The 22,053-nt window shown below is 36.8% G+C and overlaps 1 protein-coding gene across 6 annotated transcripts in view; it reads left to right on the top strand.

Moving 5' to 3' along the window:
- The window catches only part of VPS13B (vacuolar protein sorting 13 homolog B), a 740,094-nt gene that overhangs the window by 534,741 nt on the left and 183,300 nt on the right, over nucleotides 1–22,053 (top strand). For all 6 annotated transcript variants that reach the window (XM_029923832.1, XM_029923833.1, XM_029923834.1 and 3 more), the window contains 2 exons: nucleotides 2,095–2,782; nucleotides 20,976–21,113. In XM_029923832.1, coding sequence (XP_029779692.1) covers nucleotides 2,095–2,782; nucleotides 20,976–21,113 — 826 coding nt within the window. The remainder of the gene's footprint in view (nucleotides 1–2,094; nucleotides 2,783–20,975; nucleotides 21,114–22,053) is intronic.

The raw sequence follows: 22,053 nt of genomic DNA on the forward strand, positions 1-22,053 counted from the left end.
GAACATTTGAGGAGAAAATCAAAGTATGTGTAAAGTGCTAGGATCAGCAAGCAGGAAAAAAATGAGAGAACAATTCTCAGACAAGTGTCATTTGTTCTGAGTCTTGATGGATAGCTTAACATTTGCCAGCAACAAGAAGCTCGGAAAGGACTCTCCAGGCAGGGAATAGCAGCACGCAGATAGAATGGTTTAAGAGGACATGGTATCTTCAAAGAACAGGGCTAAGTTGTTTCTGCTTCAGAGAGTTCTTGTTGGACTTTTATAACAGTATGTATCTCCTTCAAGCCATTTTAAAATCAATATGCAAGAAATATTTTTAAGATTCTAATGATTCTTATTACATCGCTGTCTTGAATCAGTTAACAGCCTTCAACGTTTTCAAAAGCAACTCATAATAATTTGTACCATGTGGGAAAATGACACTGTATCTATCAATTAAATTAAAGAAGGCTAAGAAATGATAAGCAATAGGCAGTACTTTGGGAAATATTCTTCCCTTGCTGTGCTAATATAAATTAATGCAGCCTTTGTGGAGGAGTGTTGACAATATTCAGTAACCTTAAACTTTTTTGTGCCATTATCTAGTGATTCCTTTTTTAAAGAAATATTCAGTGTTTTTCACAGATGTTTATTGACAAAAATTAAAGACCAGAATGTTCAATTATATAAAATGGTTGAACAAATGTTCCTAACACTAAATGAAATATTATACAGCCTTTTGAAACAGCATTTATGAAGAGCAGACAGCCGCAGAAGGGCCTACAAGACCCACTCGGAGTGGGACCTGGGGACCCTGCCTTGACTCCTGGGCCCAGTCCCTCTTCTTCCCTCTGTGTCCGTGCCCCCCACCCTCACCCCCGGAGGTGGGGCAGCCTCTCCGGTAGCTAAGTGTCTTAAGTGTCTATTCCTCAGCCCCCTTCACGAGAATCTGTCCCTGAAAGGTCTGTTCCCCCCTCACTCTCTGAACCTGCTCCCTGGTGCCCCTACGCCCTTCCCTTCACCCTCCTCCCATACCCCTGAAGGTTCTCTGCAGACATTAAAGTGGTGGATTCACCCATTAAAAAAATTAGCATTTTTAAAAATTGGGCTGTCTTTTGTCTCTGTGGTATGATGATAACCATAAAGGGAGTACAAGGGGAGAAAACAATACTGAAAGGAAGTGCACTAAAATCTTACCACTGGTTATGTTTGGTGACAAGCGATAGTCGGGAGGATTTGGGGGTTTTCTTAGATTATCCAGGGCTTCTTTAATGAATCTGTGTTACTTGGATAAAAAAGCAAGTGAAACATCTAGGTCTTGAGTAGAGTAGCGTCTCACAAACTGACGGCTGGCAGACCTAAGAAAGGAGAAAACAGAGAAGCAAACTAGAGACCTGGGCGCTGTGCTGCCACTGTGGTCAGAACTGCTGGCCCGACCAGTTGTCCCTTGTTCTCCGCACAGGGAGTGGTGGATGGAAGTTTTTGAGAAAGAGTAGCCTTTAGTGCACCTTCAAGAGCTTTACTTACTTGTATTTGTCTCCGTCACTTACATATACTCTGGTTTCAAGTCCTATTGTAGAGGAAAATAAACTTCGTCTTAATAAAATACACTTTATTTTACTTTTTTTTGTCTTTGAGAATGTAAGACTGCTAACTTTTCCCTCTCTTTCCTCCTCTCCAGAAACTTATAAATTAATTCTATAATGACCAGGGTAAACCGTATAAGCTACTTCTACCTAAAATATAATCTCAACCAATAGTAATCATGATTTGGAAATACAAGTTTATTGCACTACTTGAAAAAAACACTGTAGGGAATACTAATATATTCTTTAAAGAGGCATTTTTAAATATATACTACTGTTAGAATTAGTCCAAAGAAAGGAAGTCTGACTCAAAATACACCCAGAGGTTTATGTTAATATTAGATATGCACATTTGATGCTGTTTCTCAAGTATTTCCTTGGCACTTTAATATGAATAATTTTTTGAATGGTCACTTTTACTCTGACTTAGGTTATACTAGAGCCACTTTAACAGCATATTTATATACCGTCCTTTACATAATAACACTTGAAATGTAACTAGTTGAAAATATTTTATTTTTCCTTACAGATCTCTAAGCAAGAACAGAAAAAAACGGATACATTTGACGGAAATGTGACCGAAACCTCGTCTCGGTACAGTGGCGCTCAGGATAGTGGAATTGGCAGCGACAGTGTTAAAATCAGAATAGTGCAGATAGAGCAGCACAGCGGTACCAGTCAGCATCGCATCGCCCGTCCCTCACGCCAGTCCTCGGTTGTAAAAAATCTCAATTTTATTCCCTTTGACATATTTATTACTGCAAGTAGAATCTCACTGATGACCTATTCCTGTACGGCCATCCCCAAATCAAAATCGCAAGAACATAAGGATGATGAAAAAACGGGCAAGAGTTCATTAAATCTCCCAGAAGTCGGTTCAGATGTTGCTAAGCCCAGCCAGGCATGTATTTCTACTGTAACGGCAGAAGATCTCTTGAGCAGCAGCCTATCTTTTCCTTCGGGGAAAAAAATAGGGGTCATGTCTCTTGAAAGTCTCCACGCGTCCACACGGTCCTCTGCTAGACAGGCGCTTGGTATCACTATCATTCGGCAGCCTGGACGAAGAGGAACTGGTGACCTGCAGCTGGAACCTTTTCTGCACTTCATTGTGTCCCAGCCTTCTTTGCTTCTAAGTTGTCACCACAGAAAGCAGCGAGTGGAAATATCCATTTTTGATGCTGTGCTTAAAGGGGTAGCCCCTGATTACAAATGTACAGGTAAGAGCCTTCAAATTTACTGGAGTGCTAATAACTACTACTACTACTACTACTACACAGTAAGTTTTATTCCCAACCTATCAAGATTGATCAAACAGAAAACAGCTGGTAGACCAGACAAGACTTCTTTTCTCTGTGGAATATGTAAATATGTACAGTTCACGTCCCACAGCTGAATCATGTTTAAGTAAATGTTTGAAATGTATCAAGGTTTAGCCTCAGTGTTCTTACCATGCCTCTGAATATTCATTTTTTTTTTTTCAAGAGCTGAATGAAACAGGGTTTCTTTCTGGCCTATAGAAATGCTTAAGAATTTCCAGTGATTGGGAAGTAAAGCTTTTTTCATATTAGTGGCCCACGGGTATGCTTTCCATATTAATGCAGCTGTTCAGGTTTTGAAAACAAAACGAGGGAAGGGGCCTGTTGTAAACAGTAAGTCCATTGGATGGGGGAAGGAAAAACTTAGAAAATGAAGTTTATTGTTTTGGTATCCTTTTCATCTAACATCTTGCTGTAACAGCATTATATTAAATGTATTTGAGAAAGTTTATTAGTAAGGTAAGATCATTTAAAGATGTTTATATGTGTATAAGAAACACATTTATTAGTGGTATTGGTCAATTGGCTCTTGTTTCTCCATCCATACCTTTCTTACAACCAGAGATCCTCCTACATTATAATAATTATATTGAACTTCTGGAATTTGTTGCCTTTGAAAAGTAGGAAAGCAAACAGGGATTTGGATTTAAAACATACTGGCTGATGATAATGGGGACTGATGGAAACAGGGTCAAAGTATAAAGACCTTTTCCCTGAGTTGATGTAGAATTGGAGATTTGGCAGGAGAACTGGAAGGGGTACTGGGCCATCTAAGATTCAGAACTGGAAGAAGGCCTTAGAAAGCTCAGATGTAAATCAGGCTTTGTTATTGCTATCAGGTGGTCCCATCTACCAGATGGGAGCCAGCAGTAAGGCATTTGGAGAATTTGTCCAATCTGGAAGTCAGGCCAGTTTGTTCTTAGCATAAGAAAGAACCATTTTACACAGCAGGCTCCGGGAGAGTAGATGGCAGGTGTAAGGATCAGGATTTATTTCAGCCCAAGGGAGTAGGGTCACAGGAGCCTTTGGCTCTCTGTGAAGGGTAGTGCAAGTCCTCTGGAAAAGGGTAACTAGCCAGCTGCTAAGGAACAACAACCTAGGGTTGCCTCCTAGACTGCATGCTTGCCTCTTCTCCATTGATGGGCTGGAACTAGCTCAAACTGGCTTGCAAGAGCCCATTGTTAAATTTTTAGGAACTTTGAAAGATAGTTGCTAAACCACTGGTAGGTTAAATCGGCCAGGGTGAGAATATTTAACCACAGAGAAGGGCAAATACTGTCAGCTCTCCTGCTCTGAGAGCCACTTGTGAAACATTGACCAGTAACCACTGTTTCCCTTCCTCAAACACATTCTCATTTACTGAGTACATAATACGATAGGAAATACAATAGGTCCAACGGGCACTGAAGATGGGCCCGGTACTGAGATTGATGTTTCATGTGATTCAGGGACTCGTGCCTCTATACCTGATACCTGTTTGGGGGTCTGCTTAGCACTGGCCAAACCTGTGTGCAGGAATGAGAAAATAAGTCTTAATTCCAAGGCCCTCCATAATTCCTTCCAGCTGAAGTTGCTTATAGGTTGGTAGCTTCAGTGGCCTCTACTAAGAGATACTGATACTGAGTTCAGCAAAACTATCAGGGCTCATATCAAAGATGGGCATTTGAATTATAATCAATTCTTAGGTTAAAATAATAAAGTATTTTTGTTTAAAAAACTCTTCGGGGTGCCTGGCTGGCTCAGTCAGTGGAGCATGCAACTCTTGAGCTCAGGGTTGTGAATTTGAGCCCTATGCTGGGTATAGAGATTACTTAAAAACGAAATCTTAAAAAAGATTAAAACTAAAAATAAATTTTAAAATTTAAAAAGAATTAAAAATCCTTGTACGTAGACCAACATATGGAACCCAGTTTCTGTAGATGAAGCTTAGAGTGAAGGTTATGGGCCCCTTCATTACAGAGGGTCCCATGAGGGAGGAAAAAAGCCTACATTCCTTCTAAAGAACATCGTTTGCATAATATTCTTGTGGATGCCTTTCTTTACCCAAAATGTGTCTACTTAGACATTTACATTATCCAAAAAAGTTATCAGTATAAATAATCGCATTTCTTAAAAATAAATTTTATCAGAAAGTAAGTAGTTAAAATATAATGGCAAAAAAAATTAAAGCAACTAGCATTTATTGGCTATTCATTCTGTGCCAGACATTGTACTAACTTCTTTAAATGTATTTTCCCATTTAATCCTGATAACAACTCTATGTGAAATGCTATATGTAATCCCATCTTAAAGAAGAAGAAACTAAAGTGTACAGAAGTTAAGTAACTTGTCCAAGATTACAGATAGAGCAATAAACAGAGCTAAAATTCAAAACAAAATTTATTGGACTCCCAGGTCTAGTCTCTCAATGGATCCCTGTGGTAGAGAGAAAGACATGAATCCACAATTCTCTGTCAGGCTTCATTGTCCTCGCCAGAATATGCAAATAGTTCCCTCTGTAATGTTTTAACTGGTGAATTTTTGTAGGTTAAATGTGTCATGATATGACTACACGGTACTGCCTCTCTTGGTAGTAGGAGAAACCTAAGATTTAATTCTAGTTCTGTTATTTACAAGATGTATACCTGTCTATAGGGCAGTCATAAAACTGAAAGTAGGTAATTCATGAAAGTACTTAGCATTGAGCCAAGCAAGTAGTAGTCCCAAATAAATAGTCACTTCTAACGCTTTAGCTATTATGATTATATAGCAAAATGATTACCACACTGGGAACCAGAAAGCCTAGAATTTGCCATTTGCAGGGTGATCTTAACCAGGCAATTTACTTCCTCAAGTTTCTGTTTTCTTATTTGTAAAATATGATTATGATAGATGCTAACAATGTGCATTCCAATTCTGAAGCTTCATTATTCTGTAATTTGGAATTCATCTTCCCATACTCACCTTTCTAAAAACATTTGAACTACTGCTCTGGCCTCAGGGAGTTGACATCTGTGAGTCCACAATCAGAATAAAGAATGTTCTGACCTGTCTTAAAGATGCAGAGTTTCTTTTGACATTCTAGTGGAGCACTAATTCGTTTATTCAGTGTTTTACATGCATAAATTTTATTAAATATTAATGAAGTTTTTTTTAAAGCTGATCCAGGCAATTTCTGTTTTAAATTGGTCCATTTGAGTGAACAATACAAGTCCCATTATCAGTCTAGTTAACCAGGGACACTAATTGTAGCGCTTTTCCATACTAAAGAAAAGACTGTTCTGTTCCACGTCCAGGATTCTTTTGAAGCCCTATAATCATGTGGATAAGAAAAAAGAGAAAGGCAAGAATCCCTATAATGTTAACATTCACGGGGAGGAGACAGGTTGAGGTGGCCATTTTCAGTTCTGGATTCCAACGTGAAAGAGTCATTGTGGTGTCTTAATTGGAAGGATAAAAAGGGGTGTCGTCATGAAGCTAACTTTCTAAGAAAGATCCAGGAAAAGTTAGAGGCAACATGGGTTAAGAATGAAAGAGATAACATATCACATCTTTCTACAGTATTTTTACTCTATGTATTTATTGAGGTATAATTGACATACAGTATTAATGTCAGGTATAAAAACATAGTGATTCGAAATTTGTTTATCTTGTGAAATGGTCACCATAGTAAGTCATTACCATCTGTCACCTTACAAAGTTAATCTGGTTTTGTTTAATATATTCCCCATACTGTATATTATATCCCCATTACTAAACTTACCTTGTAACTAGAAGTTTGTACTTCTTAATTTCCTTCACCCATTGGGGCCTTCCCAACCTCCTTCCCTTCTGCAATTGCCAGTCTGTTTTCTGTATCTATGAGTCTATGAGGGTTTTATTTTGTTTTTTAGATCCCACATATAAGTAAAATATATGGTATTAGTCTTTTGCATAATAACCCTCCAAATCATCCATGTTGTCACACCCAGCAATATTTCATTCATTTTAATGCTGAGTAGAGTTCCAGTGTGTGTGTGTGTGTGTGTGTGTGTGTGTGTGTGTGGTATATATATATATATGGTAGCTCTTTTTTTTTTAAGTTTATTTATATATTTTGAGAGACAGTGAGAGAGCATGTGTTGGGAAGAGGCAGAGAGAGAGAATCTCAAGCAGGCTCCACGCTGTCAATACAGAGCCCAACGTGGTTCTGGAACTTAGAAACTGTGAGGTCATGATCTGAGCTATAATCAGTAGTTGCATACTTCACCGACTGAACCACCCAGGCACCCCGAATAGTAGCTCTAACTTTTTGAGGAACCTTCATGCTGTTTTCCATAGCGGCTGCACCAATTTACATTCCCACTAACACTGGACAAAGGTTCCCTTTTATCCACCTCGTCAGTAACACTAGTTATTTCTTGCCTTTTTGAGAATAACCATTCCCACAGGTGTAAAGTGATATTTCACTGTGGTTTTGATTTTCATTTTTCAGATGATTAGTGATGGTGAGGATATTTTCATATGCCTGTTGGCCATCTGGATGTCTTCGTAGGAATAATGTCTGTTGAGATCCTTTGCCCATATCATAGATCGATGGTTTGCTTTTTTGTGAAAATATAAGAGTTTTTATGTATTTTGGATATTAACCCTTGATTGGAAATATCATTTACATATGTCTTCTCCCATTCAGTAGGTTGTTTTTTTAGTTTGTTGATGGTTTCCTTCATTGTGCAGAAACTTCCTAGCTTGATGTAGTTAGTCCTTTGTTTATTTTTGTTTTTGTTTTCCTTGTTTGTGGATTCAGATCAAAAAAGACATCTCTAAGACTGATATCGAGGAGCTTACTGCCTGTGTTTTCTTCTAGGAATTTAATGGTTTTAGGTCTTATGTTAATGTCTAATCTGTTTTGAATTGATTTTTATATGGTGTAAGATAGTGGTCTAGTTTCATTCTTTTGTATGTAGCTGTCCAATTTTTCCAGTGCAGTTTACTAAATTGCATATTCCCAATTGTATATTCTTGCCTCCTTTGTTGAACATTACTTGAACATATACCCTTGGGTTTATCTATTCCATTGATCTGTGTGTCTGTTTTTATGCCATTGCCATACTGTTTTCATTACTGTAGTTTTGTAGTGTAGCTTGAAATCAGGGACTCTGATACCTCTGGCTTTGTTCTTCTTTCTCAGGGTTACTTTGGCTACTCATGGTCTTTTGTGGTCCCATACAAATTTTAGGATTACTTGTTCTAGTTCTGTGAAAATGTCATTGAAATTTCTATAGGAATTGCATTGAATCTGCAGACTGCTTTGGAGACTATGGAATTTTAATATTAAGCCATCCAGTCAGTGAGCATGGGATATCTTTCCATTTATTTCATCATCTTCAGTTTTTTCATTGATGTCCTATGGTTTACAGTCTTTTACCTCCTTGATTAGATTTATTCCCGAGTACTTTATTCTTTTTGATACAGTTGTAAATGGGATTGTTTTCTTGATTTCTCTTTTTGCTTCTTCCACTATTAGTGTGTAGAAACACACACATACACATTTTTATATATTAACTTTCTATCTTGAAATTTTACTGACTTTACTTATTACTTCTAATAGTTTTTTTAGTGGAGTCTTTAGAGATATTGTTCCACTGTTTTCTTTCCTCTGTGCTTTCTGATGAGAAATCCATCATAATCACAGTTATTGTTTCCATATATGTAATATGTTGATTTTCTCTAAGTGCCTTCAAGATTTTTTTTCTTTATATTTGGTTGTCTGTAGGTTGATTATAATGTGTCTGGGCTTGATTTCTCGAATTTATCCTGTTTGAGGTTTTCTGACCTCTTTAACTCTGTAACTATGCTTTTTAAAACTAAATTCAGGAAATTTTAAGTATTATTTCTTAAATGTTTTTCTGCACCAATCTTTGGACACCAACATTAGACTTTCTATATTATTCCATAGGTCTCTGAGACTCCATTGGTTTTTTTTCTTTTTTCCTGTTTTCTTTTTTCTACTCTATTCTTCATATTAGATCATTTCTGTTGATTTTGTAGTTCTAAAACTTTTATTTGATTCTTTTCTATAGTTTCTGTTTCTCTCCTGAGAACTTCTATATCTCCACTCATTTCAAGCATGCTTACCTTACCTCATGAAACATAGTTCTAATGCCCGCTAATGACTTACATGTTCTGTCACTGCCAACAGCAGCACAGCCATTATGGTACCTGCCGTACACACACACCCTCATAGACGCACACTGTACCCACCCTTGGGGCAAAACCAGGAGAGAAAAAAGAAATATAAAAGGCCGCAGGTTTTTCCTACACTCGTCAAATCACAGAGGCCTCATTTCCCAGACATAAGGACTTTGGGCTGTTCTTGCCATCACTGTGCACCACAACCTCAGACTCGCAGTCAGGTCAAAGTTGTGGGAGAAAAGAGGAAAAACAAAACCAATCGGGAAGCGCGCCACTGTAGGAGTCACATCTGCAACTTTGACTCTTCTCCCCATTCGACATTGTTCTTGTTTACTTTTTAGTCCGCAGGCATTTGTTCTTCGTATTTTCTCTCAAGTTTTTGATTGTAAGCAGCGTGAGAGTTAGGTCGCAGAGAGCTTATTACAACTTTGGCTGGCACGAGATGTCCTTCAGTTTTAAAATAATATAATATTATCTAGTCTATTAGCAGAGACATGATTTTCTGAGAAACTTAATACAGGATTTCCTCCAAAAGTGATACTTTAATAATCTTTACATCTGTGAGCCCAGGTCGATTAATATGCTGTCATGAATAAACTGCTCCTGGGGAGTTGTCAGCATTAACTTGATTCTGCATGTGTCACCATTAAGCAAGGGATATGTCCAGATACTCAAAGGTTGGTACTAGTGTTCTCTCTCTGTGTTCCTGAGGGATATCCTTTCATAGATTATAAAATCTAATCAGAAGAAATGCTGTGAAATTCATTGTCCCTCATGTCAGGCTGCCTTCTCAGCACATGTGAGTGAGAAATACATGTGTGTGTATTGTGTATACCACTTATGCATATACATATGTCAACACCTGAATTCTACGAGAGGCTACCCAGAATACATGATAAATGGAATCCATATTGATACCTATACCTGCATTTGTTTAGAAGCTTTTTTTTTTTAAGGCATCATTTGTTCCTAATTGTCATCAGTTCTATTTCGCTTCAGGTTTCTAAAAAAACAAGATGCAGGTATAGGTATCAGTATGGATTCCATTTATTGTGTATTCAGGGTAGCCTCTTGTAATATTTAGATTTTCATATATGTATGTGCATACGTGGTATATATAGTATACATATGTGACTGTTAAGGTGTTGAAATGTGGTTAATATGGCTGAGGAACTAAATTTGTTTTAGTTAATTTAAATTTAAAAACCAATACTTGATTCAGTTGTTGGAACATTTCAAAGTATGTTTGAGTGAAACTGGGCATAAGAATCTGATAAAAATATATGCATTTCCAAAAAAAGAACTGATGACAATTGCTGATAATTTTGAAAGATTGATAAAGTATCATTGCCAATCTGCATAATTTAGTGATCTTAATTATGCCAGCTGTACCTGCAAGTATGTATGTATGTGGTCATTTGTTTTACTCACCGTAGTTTACATAATGGCAGGTTATCTAAAGCCTAAATTATCCAATGGCGTTTCTTTTATGACTCTTGCTATTATTAGAAACCTATATACGATCTTCCATCTAGTCCAGGTAGATAATACATCTGCAAGTTAATCAGTTTCTCTTTAGACTGTTAACGTATGTGCCAGGGGCTTTTCCATGTCCTTCTTACCTGAAGCAACTCCTAACAGGAGCGAGGTCTTCTGCCAGCACCTTTATATGTAGCAGCTGTAATATTGGCAGTTCTCACTTAAATAAAGATGTATGTAGTTGTTTTTAACATAATCGTATTAGTTGTGTTTATAAATATTTAAAAATTGGTATTTATTTTATTTAAGGTAATGGAATCCAGATTTGAAATTGCCTCATATCTTAACTATGCAGCCCAAGGCAGACTCAAAAAGTCATTTTTCTTCTTGTTTGTTTGGGGCTTTTTGTTTGTTTTTGAAGAAGCGACTGTGCCATCTGGTCAGTTGTGCAGGAGGTGAACCATTCTGAGGGAATCTAACTAACCCCCGTCCTTCCTCAGCACACAGACAGTCCAGTAGCTTGTTACTCATTGTTTGCCAGGAACCAACAAACCAATTTGAAGATAATCGCTTCATGTCTCCTGCAACTTCTTTACTTTATTGTCACTTTTCAAGCATCAGCTAGACTAAAATAGAGAAATGAAAGCTGATTAGAATTCATACTGAAAGAGCAGGTAATGAGACACTTCTGTGTATGACAGAAATATCCACAACATGGTCTCTCTAAGATACTTTCTACATTTTAAAGTTTTATGAAAGTTTACATATATGACCTCAGGTCTAATTAAGAGGAAAACATGGAAGAGTTCAATAAGAGCTTAAGATTTAGAGTCAGTTAGTCCTGAGTTCTAAGGCCAGCTCTGCCGCTTAACAGCTGTGTGATCTTGGGCATGTTATTTCCTCTTTCTAAGCCTTGGCCCCTTATCTAGAATACGGGGGGATGGTGGTAGCGAGCTGCTAGAGTTGATGTGAGAATGAAATGATGTATGTGGGGCTCTTAACTGACTAGGTAGCACAGGGCTCTGTGCACGTTAATACTGTTGTTGTTTTTATCATCGTTAGCAGCTTTAAGCTCAGTTTAGAAATAGTGGTTGTAATCAGCCAAAAGCATTCACGTCATTTTAGTGCAATTTATAGCTATTGTGTAGTTTGAAAATTTTCAGTTACAGTAATTGGCTTCTTTATCCTTTCATGAATAGGTTTGCAGAAAATGTGCCAGAGACATCTGAGTAAACCAACAGTTGGAAAATCATAAACTGCTGCCTTACACCTCATAAATCATATCTTGATTTCATTTAGTTATTGTGACTTTAAGAGAAGGGTTCAATTACATGTCTCTTTAGAATTAAAGGTTTTGCTAATGTCTCTGGAAAGGCTTAGAATTAACCTGTGACTTTACTGTCATAATGATCACAACTTGAACATTTATCTGAAAATTCAGCTGCTGGGAACATTTCTTGCCGGCCAGTAATATGAAGTGAAATTATTACTTTGACAGAAATCAGCCAGTAAGTAGTTCTCTTAAATGAGAGGAACTTTTGAGCATCACTCAGGGAGAGTTGTGGCCAGAAAGTTAAGATGTGACCCAGCCAGCAGGGGGTGTTAACATATGGGGAAGGATATTGGAATGGAAATCAGAAACTTTGACTTTTAGTCTTGGCTCATTAGCCAGGATTTTTTGATGCAAATAACTAAACTTCTTGCTCCTTTAGTTTTCTTATCTCTAAAATGGGTACAATAATATCGGGTCTCTATATTTTCATGGTTTAATCTTAGCTCTAGGTGCCATATCTATGAAATGTCTTGGGACTATGAAATATTATTCAACTCTAAGTGGGGTTTCTGTAGTTATTAGCAGGAGAAGGAATTGCTTAATAGATCTTCCTTTTTGAACATAAGGAAGACTAGTGTCCTGGCCCTTTTGACATCCATCTTGTTCATCAGGATTTACTTAAAATGCATGAGAAATGGAAGGAATCATTTAAAGCCACTGAATTGGCTTTCCATGTTACAGAACCAGTAGTTTGCTCAGAGCAGACAAGAGGTTTAAAATTGAGATTAAGTTGATCTTCCTTAGAGACACATATATAGATATATATGACTACATTTTTTCTGTTCAGCACCATGTATTTACTTGCACTGAATTTTAATCAAATGTTGTCCTGTAAAACATCTGAAACCCATGTTAGACTTTAACATGAAAACAACCACATAGAAAAGAGATCAAGAACACCACAGAGCTGCAGCACAGAAAATAAAAGGAATTCATTGAAATGATGTTTCGCATATTATCTTCTGATTAGCATCATTAAATATAAATAATGTAATTCTTTTATTTTAGCAAGATATGGAAGGCTTGGTTCCAAAAGTAAGAGCCAGTGGGCACTGATGACCACACATGCCGGCAGCCACTTTAGTCCTTCCTGTTCCTTTTCTTCTGGGCTTGAGGCCTAGGATTTCAAACCAGGAAATTTCCTCTTCCCTTTCCCATCAAATCCCAGGACATACAAGGTACAGAGCATGGGGAAAAGTGCGTACGGAGTTATCCAAACGCCTGGATATCAACCAGGATGGGATACTTCGCATCCACAGCGATTTAGAATTGGCTTCTTGGTTGACTTTGCTGTTCTGACATTGAATTGTTACTGTGTTTTATGGATCTAGGTTCCTTCACAATTTCATTTTCAAACATTTTGAGGGTTTTATGGACTACGTTTGCTTCAGTGGCTACATTAAAAAAGAAGAAAAAATGCCATTTAAACTAAGGATCATAAAAATATAGAATATAGTGGGAGAAACCCAGGAGACCTGTATGTAGCTTTGCCTTTTTCATATACGATGGTCATAAGGTAACTGTTCTGATCATGACCTCCCACTACAGGGAGTTACACTGCCATCCGTTGAGAACAGCCAAATCAAACCCAACAGTGGCTTCTGAAAGAGGCCCCTTTGGAGGTTTAACAATATTAATTTCATAGAGGCAAAGAGATCTAGATCCTCCAAAAATGCTTAGCTTTTAATTTTATTCAGGCTCTATTAAGAAACACCCTTGTGTATTCTTGGCTGGGCACAAAAAGATTAAGCTGAAAAATCAGCTAGGAACATCTTATCAGGGAACCTGGAGAGAGGAAGGGAGAGGAAGGAATCTCTGAACCCTCATCTACTACCCTGATTCTTTAAGTATTTTCTCCCTTTCTTCTCTGGCTGTGAACTCTGCTTGATCTTCCTTAACAAAAGAAAGCTGTGTGAAATTGAAATTCTGATGCACTCGCCATGTTTATTGGACACTGAAAACTACTTTAAAGTGTCATTTCAGTCTTTTCTTTGTATAAAAGTTGATATACCCAAATACCTGACTAAAAGGAGTCTCTAACTTCTAGTTTAAAAATGGAAAAGAGTGTGGTTTGCAGATTATTTACTTACTTGATTCATACATTGGCCAAATGTTTCTAAGGGGTGGAAAAGAACGCAAGAATATAATTTTGATAATTGCCAGAACTGAAGTGCAAAAAATTGTCAGATCTATAATTCCTCCTTAGCCAGGAGAATTTAAGAGAGAAGTAAAGTACATTGACAAGTATTTTAAACCTCACTAATAGTTTTAAGAACTAAATATAAATAAACTTACTACTGGTTTTTAAGATCAAAATTGGGTATACTTTCCACTAATAAACAAAGAGTTTTATATTTTACCTATTGTATTACATTCCTCTTATTTCAGATCAGTCTGAAAGATTTTTCAAAATTAAAAAGCAAAAACAAAAACTGGGACGAGTAGACACTTGAAAAGCACCTCGCATACCTACTCCTATTTTGTTTAAAGTTTGTGTTTTAGAAGCAAATAGTAACTGTTACTGAACTTTTATCCTGACCTGTGCCGTACTGAACACGTTATCCATATTATCTGATATAATATTCTCAACAACCCACTCTCTAATGGATTGTCCCATTTTGGAGACTATGTGAAGTTAAAATTAAATTGACCCGGTTTAAGGAATCAGGACTTAAACCCAGATCTGTCTGCCTCCAAAGTTCATGTTCTTTTCATTACCCTGAATTTTCTACCGTGTTATAAACCGATGTAACCTCTCCTGTGGAACAAAATGTGAGAAAGCTCAATGAAAGTAGGGCTGTCTGTGTTCAGTAAGTCCTGAGTCAATGACAGACTATTTCATAAGCCTCTTCTGTAGGACAGTATCCTATCACCTGCCAGCTGTCCCTCAGCAGTTTATCAGAAGTCACATAAATGATACTTCGTAAGTGTAACAACCCTGTGTACCTCAGGCCAAAGAGAGCCAGTGTCCCTAAGCCGCCATAGGTGCCACTTTCGTTCTCTGGCAGCCCAGGGTAGGTCTGGGCTCATTAGTTATGGCAGACTACAGCACGCGTGTAACCCACAACAGGTCACTGAAGATGTTGCCAAAAAAGCAAAGCAAATAAAAAGCTAGTCTTATTTCTTTTAGAAAACCAAACATTAGATCCTTCTGGACTTTCTGGACTGATAAAATGAAGACAGAAGTAAATCTTGAGGCTGTTTGCGGTGCTACATCATACAAGTACTTTATGCTTCTGAGAAATTTGCGATATTTTGACCACATACTATGGTCAGAAAGGAAACCCAGTGCAGTATGACATCAAAGCAGAAATTACCAAAATTTAAATCTGCAGTAGTAGGTTAGGAACACATTAATTTTAATCATAATAATTCAGTAATGATAACATTAGCATCAGTAGGACTACAAATGAAAGCATGATGTAATTTCAAAAGTTGTTGATAATACTGAGCAGGAGTTTGTTACCCAGGATTGCAAGCAGCAGCAGGATCAGCTTAATACAGCAAGAAGCTGATACCAGGAGCAAGGTGACAAACTGTTTGCCGACTGGAGAAGACGTGACTCAAATGAGGTACCCAGTGCATCAAAAGTTTATTTTTCAGCACTCATCCCCCAGATTTCAGTTAGTAACATTTCTTCCAGTACCACAAGTTTACAAGAACTTTCCACCAGAGGAATTTTTGTATCCTTGACATTGCTCCATATTTGTATTAGCACTAGTTTTCCACAAAAATGTGAAAGACAAAGGTACCGTGAGACCACTGAATCAAAGGGGCAAAAAAACATTATTGTGGCTGTAGTTACTTGCATCTTCACAACAGAGTCTTTGCCTGGAACTGTCCGGGGAAGTCACCACTGGGCTAACTTGGCTTTCTGCCTTCCTTAACCAACCTATGCATAGTGATGTTCTTGAGCACAGAAGTGGCTGAGAGAAAGCAGAAGGAGGCACAGATATTCAACTGTTTTGTAAACCTGAGGTTGATAAAAGCAACTGTTAGGGAAGGAAGATGGGGAGAGCGAGGAAGAAATAGTGGTGGCTCAGAGTCTCCGAGTTCTCTTTTTAAGAGATGCTTAGCTTTCAAACAAGTAAGTTCTTATGGCATTGGGATTTTTAAAATTCAAAGTTCTTTATTCACACAGTAAAGGAAATGAAAACATTGATTTTGTGATAACTGACATTTAGAAATATCTGGTGTAAAAGTAACTGGACTTCATTAAATATTCAGTGTTATGCCAGTCTTTATAATGGGAAAATCATCGCTAAAATCTATGGGGAAATGCCTTCTCATTGAGGCCTCAGGAAAAATTCAGCTCAATTATTACAAAGAAATCTCTTGCCACATAGTAGAGCAGAGCAGAGTAGAATAAATTAGAATAGAACAAAGCTTACAAAATCTGTAGCTTTCAGCTGTTCTGTAGGAGCTTGGAAAAAACAAACTTTTTGTTAAGTAGAAGATTGCAAAGAAAATAAGTGATTTTATTTTCCAAGTTTCATTTTGAGTTGGTCACACCAAATCATGTTATATTTTATATAATTTAAATGTTACACAAAAACATACTTAACTCTGTGAATATTTGCTGAGGGTTAAAAAATAATGAGCAGCAGTACAAAGACTACTTTTATCAGATTCAGAGGAAGACCTCCCAAGCAGTTAAGTGAAATGAAAGTTTATGAAGAAGAGCAAAGTAATCTACAAGCACAAAGAATACAATCTGAAACAAGTCTCTGTGAAAGCCAATAATATCTTGATCCATCTGTGAACGGACTGGAGACTTTCTGAATCTTCTCTTTGGGTGTTCTTTGTGACATAATATGATGAAGTATTTTTTTTTTGGCGGCCAGGTCAGCCCAGAAGAAAAACAAATAGTATACCTCTGTCAATACCAGTGTCTTCTTGAAGTGAATTCTCACTCTTCAACAAGATTTATGGTTATGAGCAATTCGTCATTTGTTATGACCCATTTCCCCCACTCTGCAACTCCTAATAAGATACTATTTTTTCCTGTTTCTTAGGCGTAAGGACAAGAGCATAAATGTGTTCATCTACATCAGCAGAAGCTCTCTCTTTTTTTTTTGTTTTTTAGAGCTTCCTTTGGTCAAATAGGTGTTTCCTAAATATGGAGAAAAAAACTATCAAAGTCTGAAGGAGCTTCCAGTATGAAATAGTCAGCCCTGTTTGTCACTCTATTTATATTATATTCACAGACTCCTTTAATCTTACTTTATCTGGTACTTTCCCAGCTACATTGACCCTGAGGGATATGTAATATGAATCCCATTTTCCAGACTTGATAATGGAATTAAGGAGAAGTTAAATTGAAGATATAGGAAATCTAAAAGTCATGCTTCTCATCTCTAGCCATTGGAGCAAAAGGGACTAAGAAGTGACTTGCAAACCTGAGCTTTTTCTGTTGGATTCTGATGAACCTGCTCCTGCTGCCTGGGCACGTGACCATGTGACTAGAGGCAGATCCAAAGTAGAGATTTTAGCTGAAACTGGGAGAGTAGCCACTCTCCTGTCATACATTCAGTACCCATCACCCATGCAACCTGTACTTTCCTGAATATTCCTAATTTGTTATTCTGTTCTGTCAGCTCTATAAATAACAGCTGTACTGTTAAGGCATATTAACCCAGTAATATTATTAAACCAGTAATTTGGGGGATGAGGAGAAATAATCATAGAAAGTTTGACTTCTTTAGATAGATTGCCTAGACTTTTCCATGTTTTTAAATTCCTGATTCCCATTCTGCTTCCTAGTGTTGCCAATTTGTTTATTTCATCTTGGTAAGTCCTGTCCCCCCTGTAATTGCCCCAGTGCACATTCCAAGACTGGGTACCAGATGGCCAGGCCCTCTAACTTCTACAAAAAGAGAAGCAATCTCCATGAAACCTATCTCCCCTACTTGGAAAACCCTCATTCTTATGATCAGAATGTGATGCTTCCCCATCTATACCTTGCTGAAGGTAGAACATCAAAATAATATTCCTTTGAAATGTTTTTTTTCCTCTGCTTCACTTCAGAGTTTTTTTTTTTTTTTTGATGTTTTGTGTGTCATCCTATTTTTTTCTTGAGCTGTGAACATAGGTCCATATATCGTCATGTGCTTAGGATCATCTTAAAAGTGATCATCCTCCAGTATGTATATATGCATGCATGAAGATAGATTTGTTTCTTTAACATAGAGTCCTGCATGTGCCCTTTCTGATTACAAAAGCATGGATGATATTGAGAACTTTGGTAATCACTCATTTTCAACTCTCTCCCCGACTCATGCAAAAATCCTTCACTCTCTCATAGACCATACCTGGGAGAATCCATTTCCCCTTCTCCCTACACAATCTTTTCAATTCATGCTAATCTGATGAATAAAAAACTACTTCTTGTTTTAATATGTTTATGGTTGATTGTCAGGCAGAACATTTTTCTTATTTTTCATAAAACTGTTTTCAAGAAGGATTAAACAATTTAAGGTAAAAAAAATCTTAAAAATGTTTCAAGGAACTATAGGAAAATATATAATCACCTAGGGATAAATCCAGTAAAAAAAAAAAAAGTTTTTTATCACATCTATAAAAAAAAAGTTTGCATGCAGGATATATTTTAAGGACAACTACCATACCAAGGGGAAGCATTTGCTATGTATGACAGACAAACGTTAACACTCATAATATAGCAAGAGAAAAAAACTAAGAGAAAATGAGTAAGTAAATATTTTGTAGAAGAGGAATCAAATGGCCAATAAATGAAAAGATGCTTGGGGCAATATGGTGGCTGAGTCGGTTAAGTGTCTGACTTCAACTCAGGTCATGATCTCACAGTTCATGGGTTCGAGGCCCGCATCAGGCTCTGTGCTGAGAGCTCAGAGCCTGGACCCTGCTTCAGATTCTATGTCTCCCTCTCTGTCTGCCCCTCCCCTGCTAGTTCTGTGTGTGTCTCTCTCTCTACAATAAACATTGAAAAAAGATTTTTTTAATGAAAAGATGTTTAACCACTTTGCTTTTTACTACTAACAGTGTAAAATGGCTATCTTAGTGTGTCAGTATATACAGAGAGATCTTCTTGATTCTTCTAAACAACTGTATGGATTACCATTGTTTACTTAAGCATTGATCTGTTGATGGACTTCTAGGTTGTGTTTTACTTTTTGCTCTGATTAACATTTCTCCAGTGTGTATGCATGCATGTACTACACAGGCATTATCAGTTTTGTTAGTCTTGGCCTGATAGATGAAAATTTCTACTTAATGTAAAATGATTTTCTTTGGTTATTACTATGATTTAGTATTTCATGTTTATATACCATTTTGTTTCCTTCATCTGTTAATTGCTTTGTTATTAATTTATTCATGTAATAATTGCTTATTTCCTCTACCCATTTTTCTACGTTAATATCTATATTGATTATAGGAACTCTTCATAGATTCATGATATCCCTTTTCTGTCATCTGAGTTTAAATATGTAATGCCTGTGACTTGTTTGGTTTAGCCTAAGTTTTATTTGCCAGTCTTTTACCCATGATATAGACATTTCTGCATCAGTGTAATTCTTCTCTGTCCGTTAATTAGTTATATCACTTATGTCTGTTTTCTCTGTAAGGTCATTGTTCTCTCTTTAGATTGTGTTCTCTCATAACGAAGAACTATGCCTCCTCTTACAAGTCTAGCACAGTTCCATGTACTTGACAATAACTGCTTCTCGATGATGGCTACATAGGTGAGATTCTAGAAGTAGACACTCAGGTCCTGTCAAGTTACACAGCTCCATGAACTGGTCATAGATCCTTCCAGCAATGGACTCTGCCATCGTTTCATGACATGTGACCGTTATATTTGAAAGAGAGAATAATATAGTGTTACTGTGTAATGGATCTACTATGCATATTCTCACCACTTTAAATTCACTGATCATATAAAAAGAGAAGAATGCACTAGCTTAGTGTTTGATCTTTACCACATAGATCTAATGTCACGATCAATTGCTTTCACTATTTTCTTTGAAATCACATAAAGGTTCATATGCGCCAAATTTCATAAGAATCACATGATAAGGTCAAGAAATACAAATTCCAAGGCAGAATTTATATGCCCAGTTCACAGATGACAGTAATACTATATAACCATATGTTGAATATAATACACTATATGTATATGCTATTCTTGAAAGCAATCCAATCAATAAAACTTAAAATAAATACACTTTAAGAACACATCTCAAATCAACTGAAAATGGAATAGATGGACTCTATGGCAAGAACATCCCTATAAAATTGACATTCAGAGGCTATTAAAACAGAGAGAACAAAACAATCTTGAAACTAAAGAAAAACTGTGAATATTTAGAAGTTTTTTAAAAGCCTACTACACTGTATGCCAAGATACAGCAGTCGTTTTTATTTAAAGAGCTATTTCAATAAAAACTGGATTGCCAAGCAGTAAAAAGCAAATTCAGTTTGCCATCACTGATAGCTAAAAAATACTTCTACATAAACCCCAAAAAGTAAAAAAAAAAAAAATACACAGTAACAGAAAAAGTCAAAACAGAAAAAAGTCATGATTTAGTCATAATTGGGACTAATAAAAGATTGGCCAATTTTTATCATTAAAGAAGGTTATGGGAAAGCTACTGAAGTTAACTTCAAAAGCCTAGCAATAAAAAGTGATTGTAATGTCAGTAAAACTCTGAAACAGATCAAATAGACCCTAAGTAGTACTAATCCACTGCATCTTTGAACATATATTTGCCTCTTATTTTAAGCTGAAAAGCTTTCCTTTTTTTCTTTAATTTGTTTCCAACATCCTGTTTTTAAAAAGGGGGGCTAAGAAAGAAAAGAAATCCACCTAAATGCAACTGTTAACTGCAGCTCGGAGTACAGAAACTTTATCTTCATTCAAAGATGATATAAGTTAAAATTTGAAATATGGTTTCATCATTCCAATGTAGAGAGAGTTTCTTTTTCTCCATAAAGTACTTGTCTGACTAGTATACTTAAAACAAATGAATCACTGAAAGTTACATACAGTGAATTTAACCATATTTTCTTCTTTGTCAGCTGAAGCTCTCACACTGAAATGAGATGTTTGTGATGTGATTGACATTTTTTATTTAAATTTTGTCACTTCAGATCCCGGAAAGACTCTGCCTGAATCCCTTGACTACTGCACAGTTTGGCTACAGACAGTGCCTGGGGAAATAGACAGCAAAAGCGGCATTCCAGCTTCCCTGGTAACGCTGCAGATTAAAGACTTTCTTAATGGACCAGGTAAGAAGTCACAATTCAAATGTTTATTCACTTTTTTTCATGTGAGTATATTAACACGTACTTAAGGTGTTAGTGCTTGTGACATTCCTTGTAAAGAAAGAATAGTTTGTCTTCCAGAAGTGTTCTTCTCAGGCTGCCCATTCTAGAGATTAAAAGGCAAATATTAATGGGCAATAAAAAATCACCTTTAGTCATAGTTGTCAATTAAAGAACAATTAACTGTAAGCATAAGTGACTGTAAGCCAAAGACCCACTGCCTCTCCTGCTAATTGTGTGACCTTAGACAGTTGATCTAATCTCCTGTGCCTCAGTTTCCTTACTGTAAACAAAGTGGATGGATGGATGAGATCTGTGATATGCATACATAAGGCAGTATACATCGATATATTCAATTAGATAAATATACTTATTTCAAATGTTTAGCAAAGTGCTAGAGACCTATTAATCCTCAGGTTTAGATAGACAGATACGGTTATCGAAACGTGTTGAGTGCTTTAGAGTCTCAGGTACTAAGTGCTTTCTATACAATATAGACCCAAGGAGACGCTTCTACACTTACCCCTATTTTATGAATTAGGACGCTGAGGCTTAGAAAAGTGAAGTAAGTTTCTGAAGTTCTTAATAGCACAGGAGCCATTCAAACTAGGTCTTTTTGATTCTACAGACCTAGATCACGTCTGTACTACACTGATTTTAAGAGAACTAAAGGATTTTCCTCTGTCCTCTTTCTCTTTCTTGCTCTGTTTCTTCTTCCTTCATCTCATGTTCCTCTTCCTCACTGAAGAGACCTCAGTGAGATCTTAATTGTTTATTTAACAAAAGTTACTACTTCAATTTTTTTTTGTTATTTTATGCTTCAGAACATATTAGTCACCAAAGAATATTAGTTTCCTCATTAAGGATTTGAAGCAGTGGGGGCAGCTGGATGGCTTAGTCAGTT

The sequence above is a fragment of the Suricata suricatta genome, chromosome 15 (assembly GCF_006229205.1).
Source record: "Suricata suricatta isolate VVHF042 chromosome 15, meerkat_22Aug2017_6uvM2_HiC, whole genome shotgun sequence".
NCBI lineage: Eukaryota > Metazoa > Chordata > Mammalia > Carnivora > Herpestidae > Suricata > Suricata suricatta.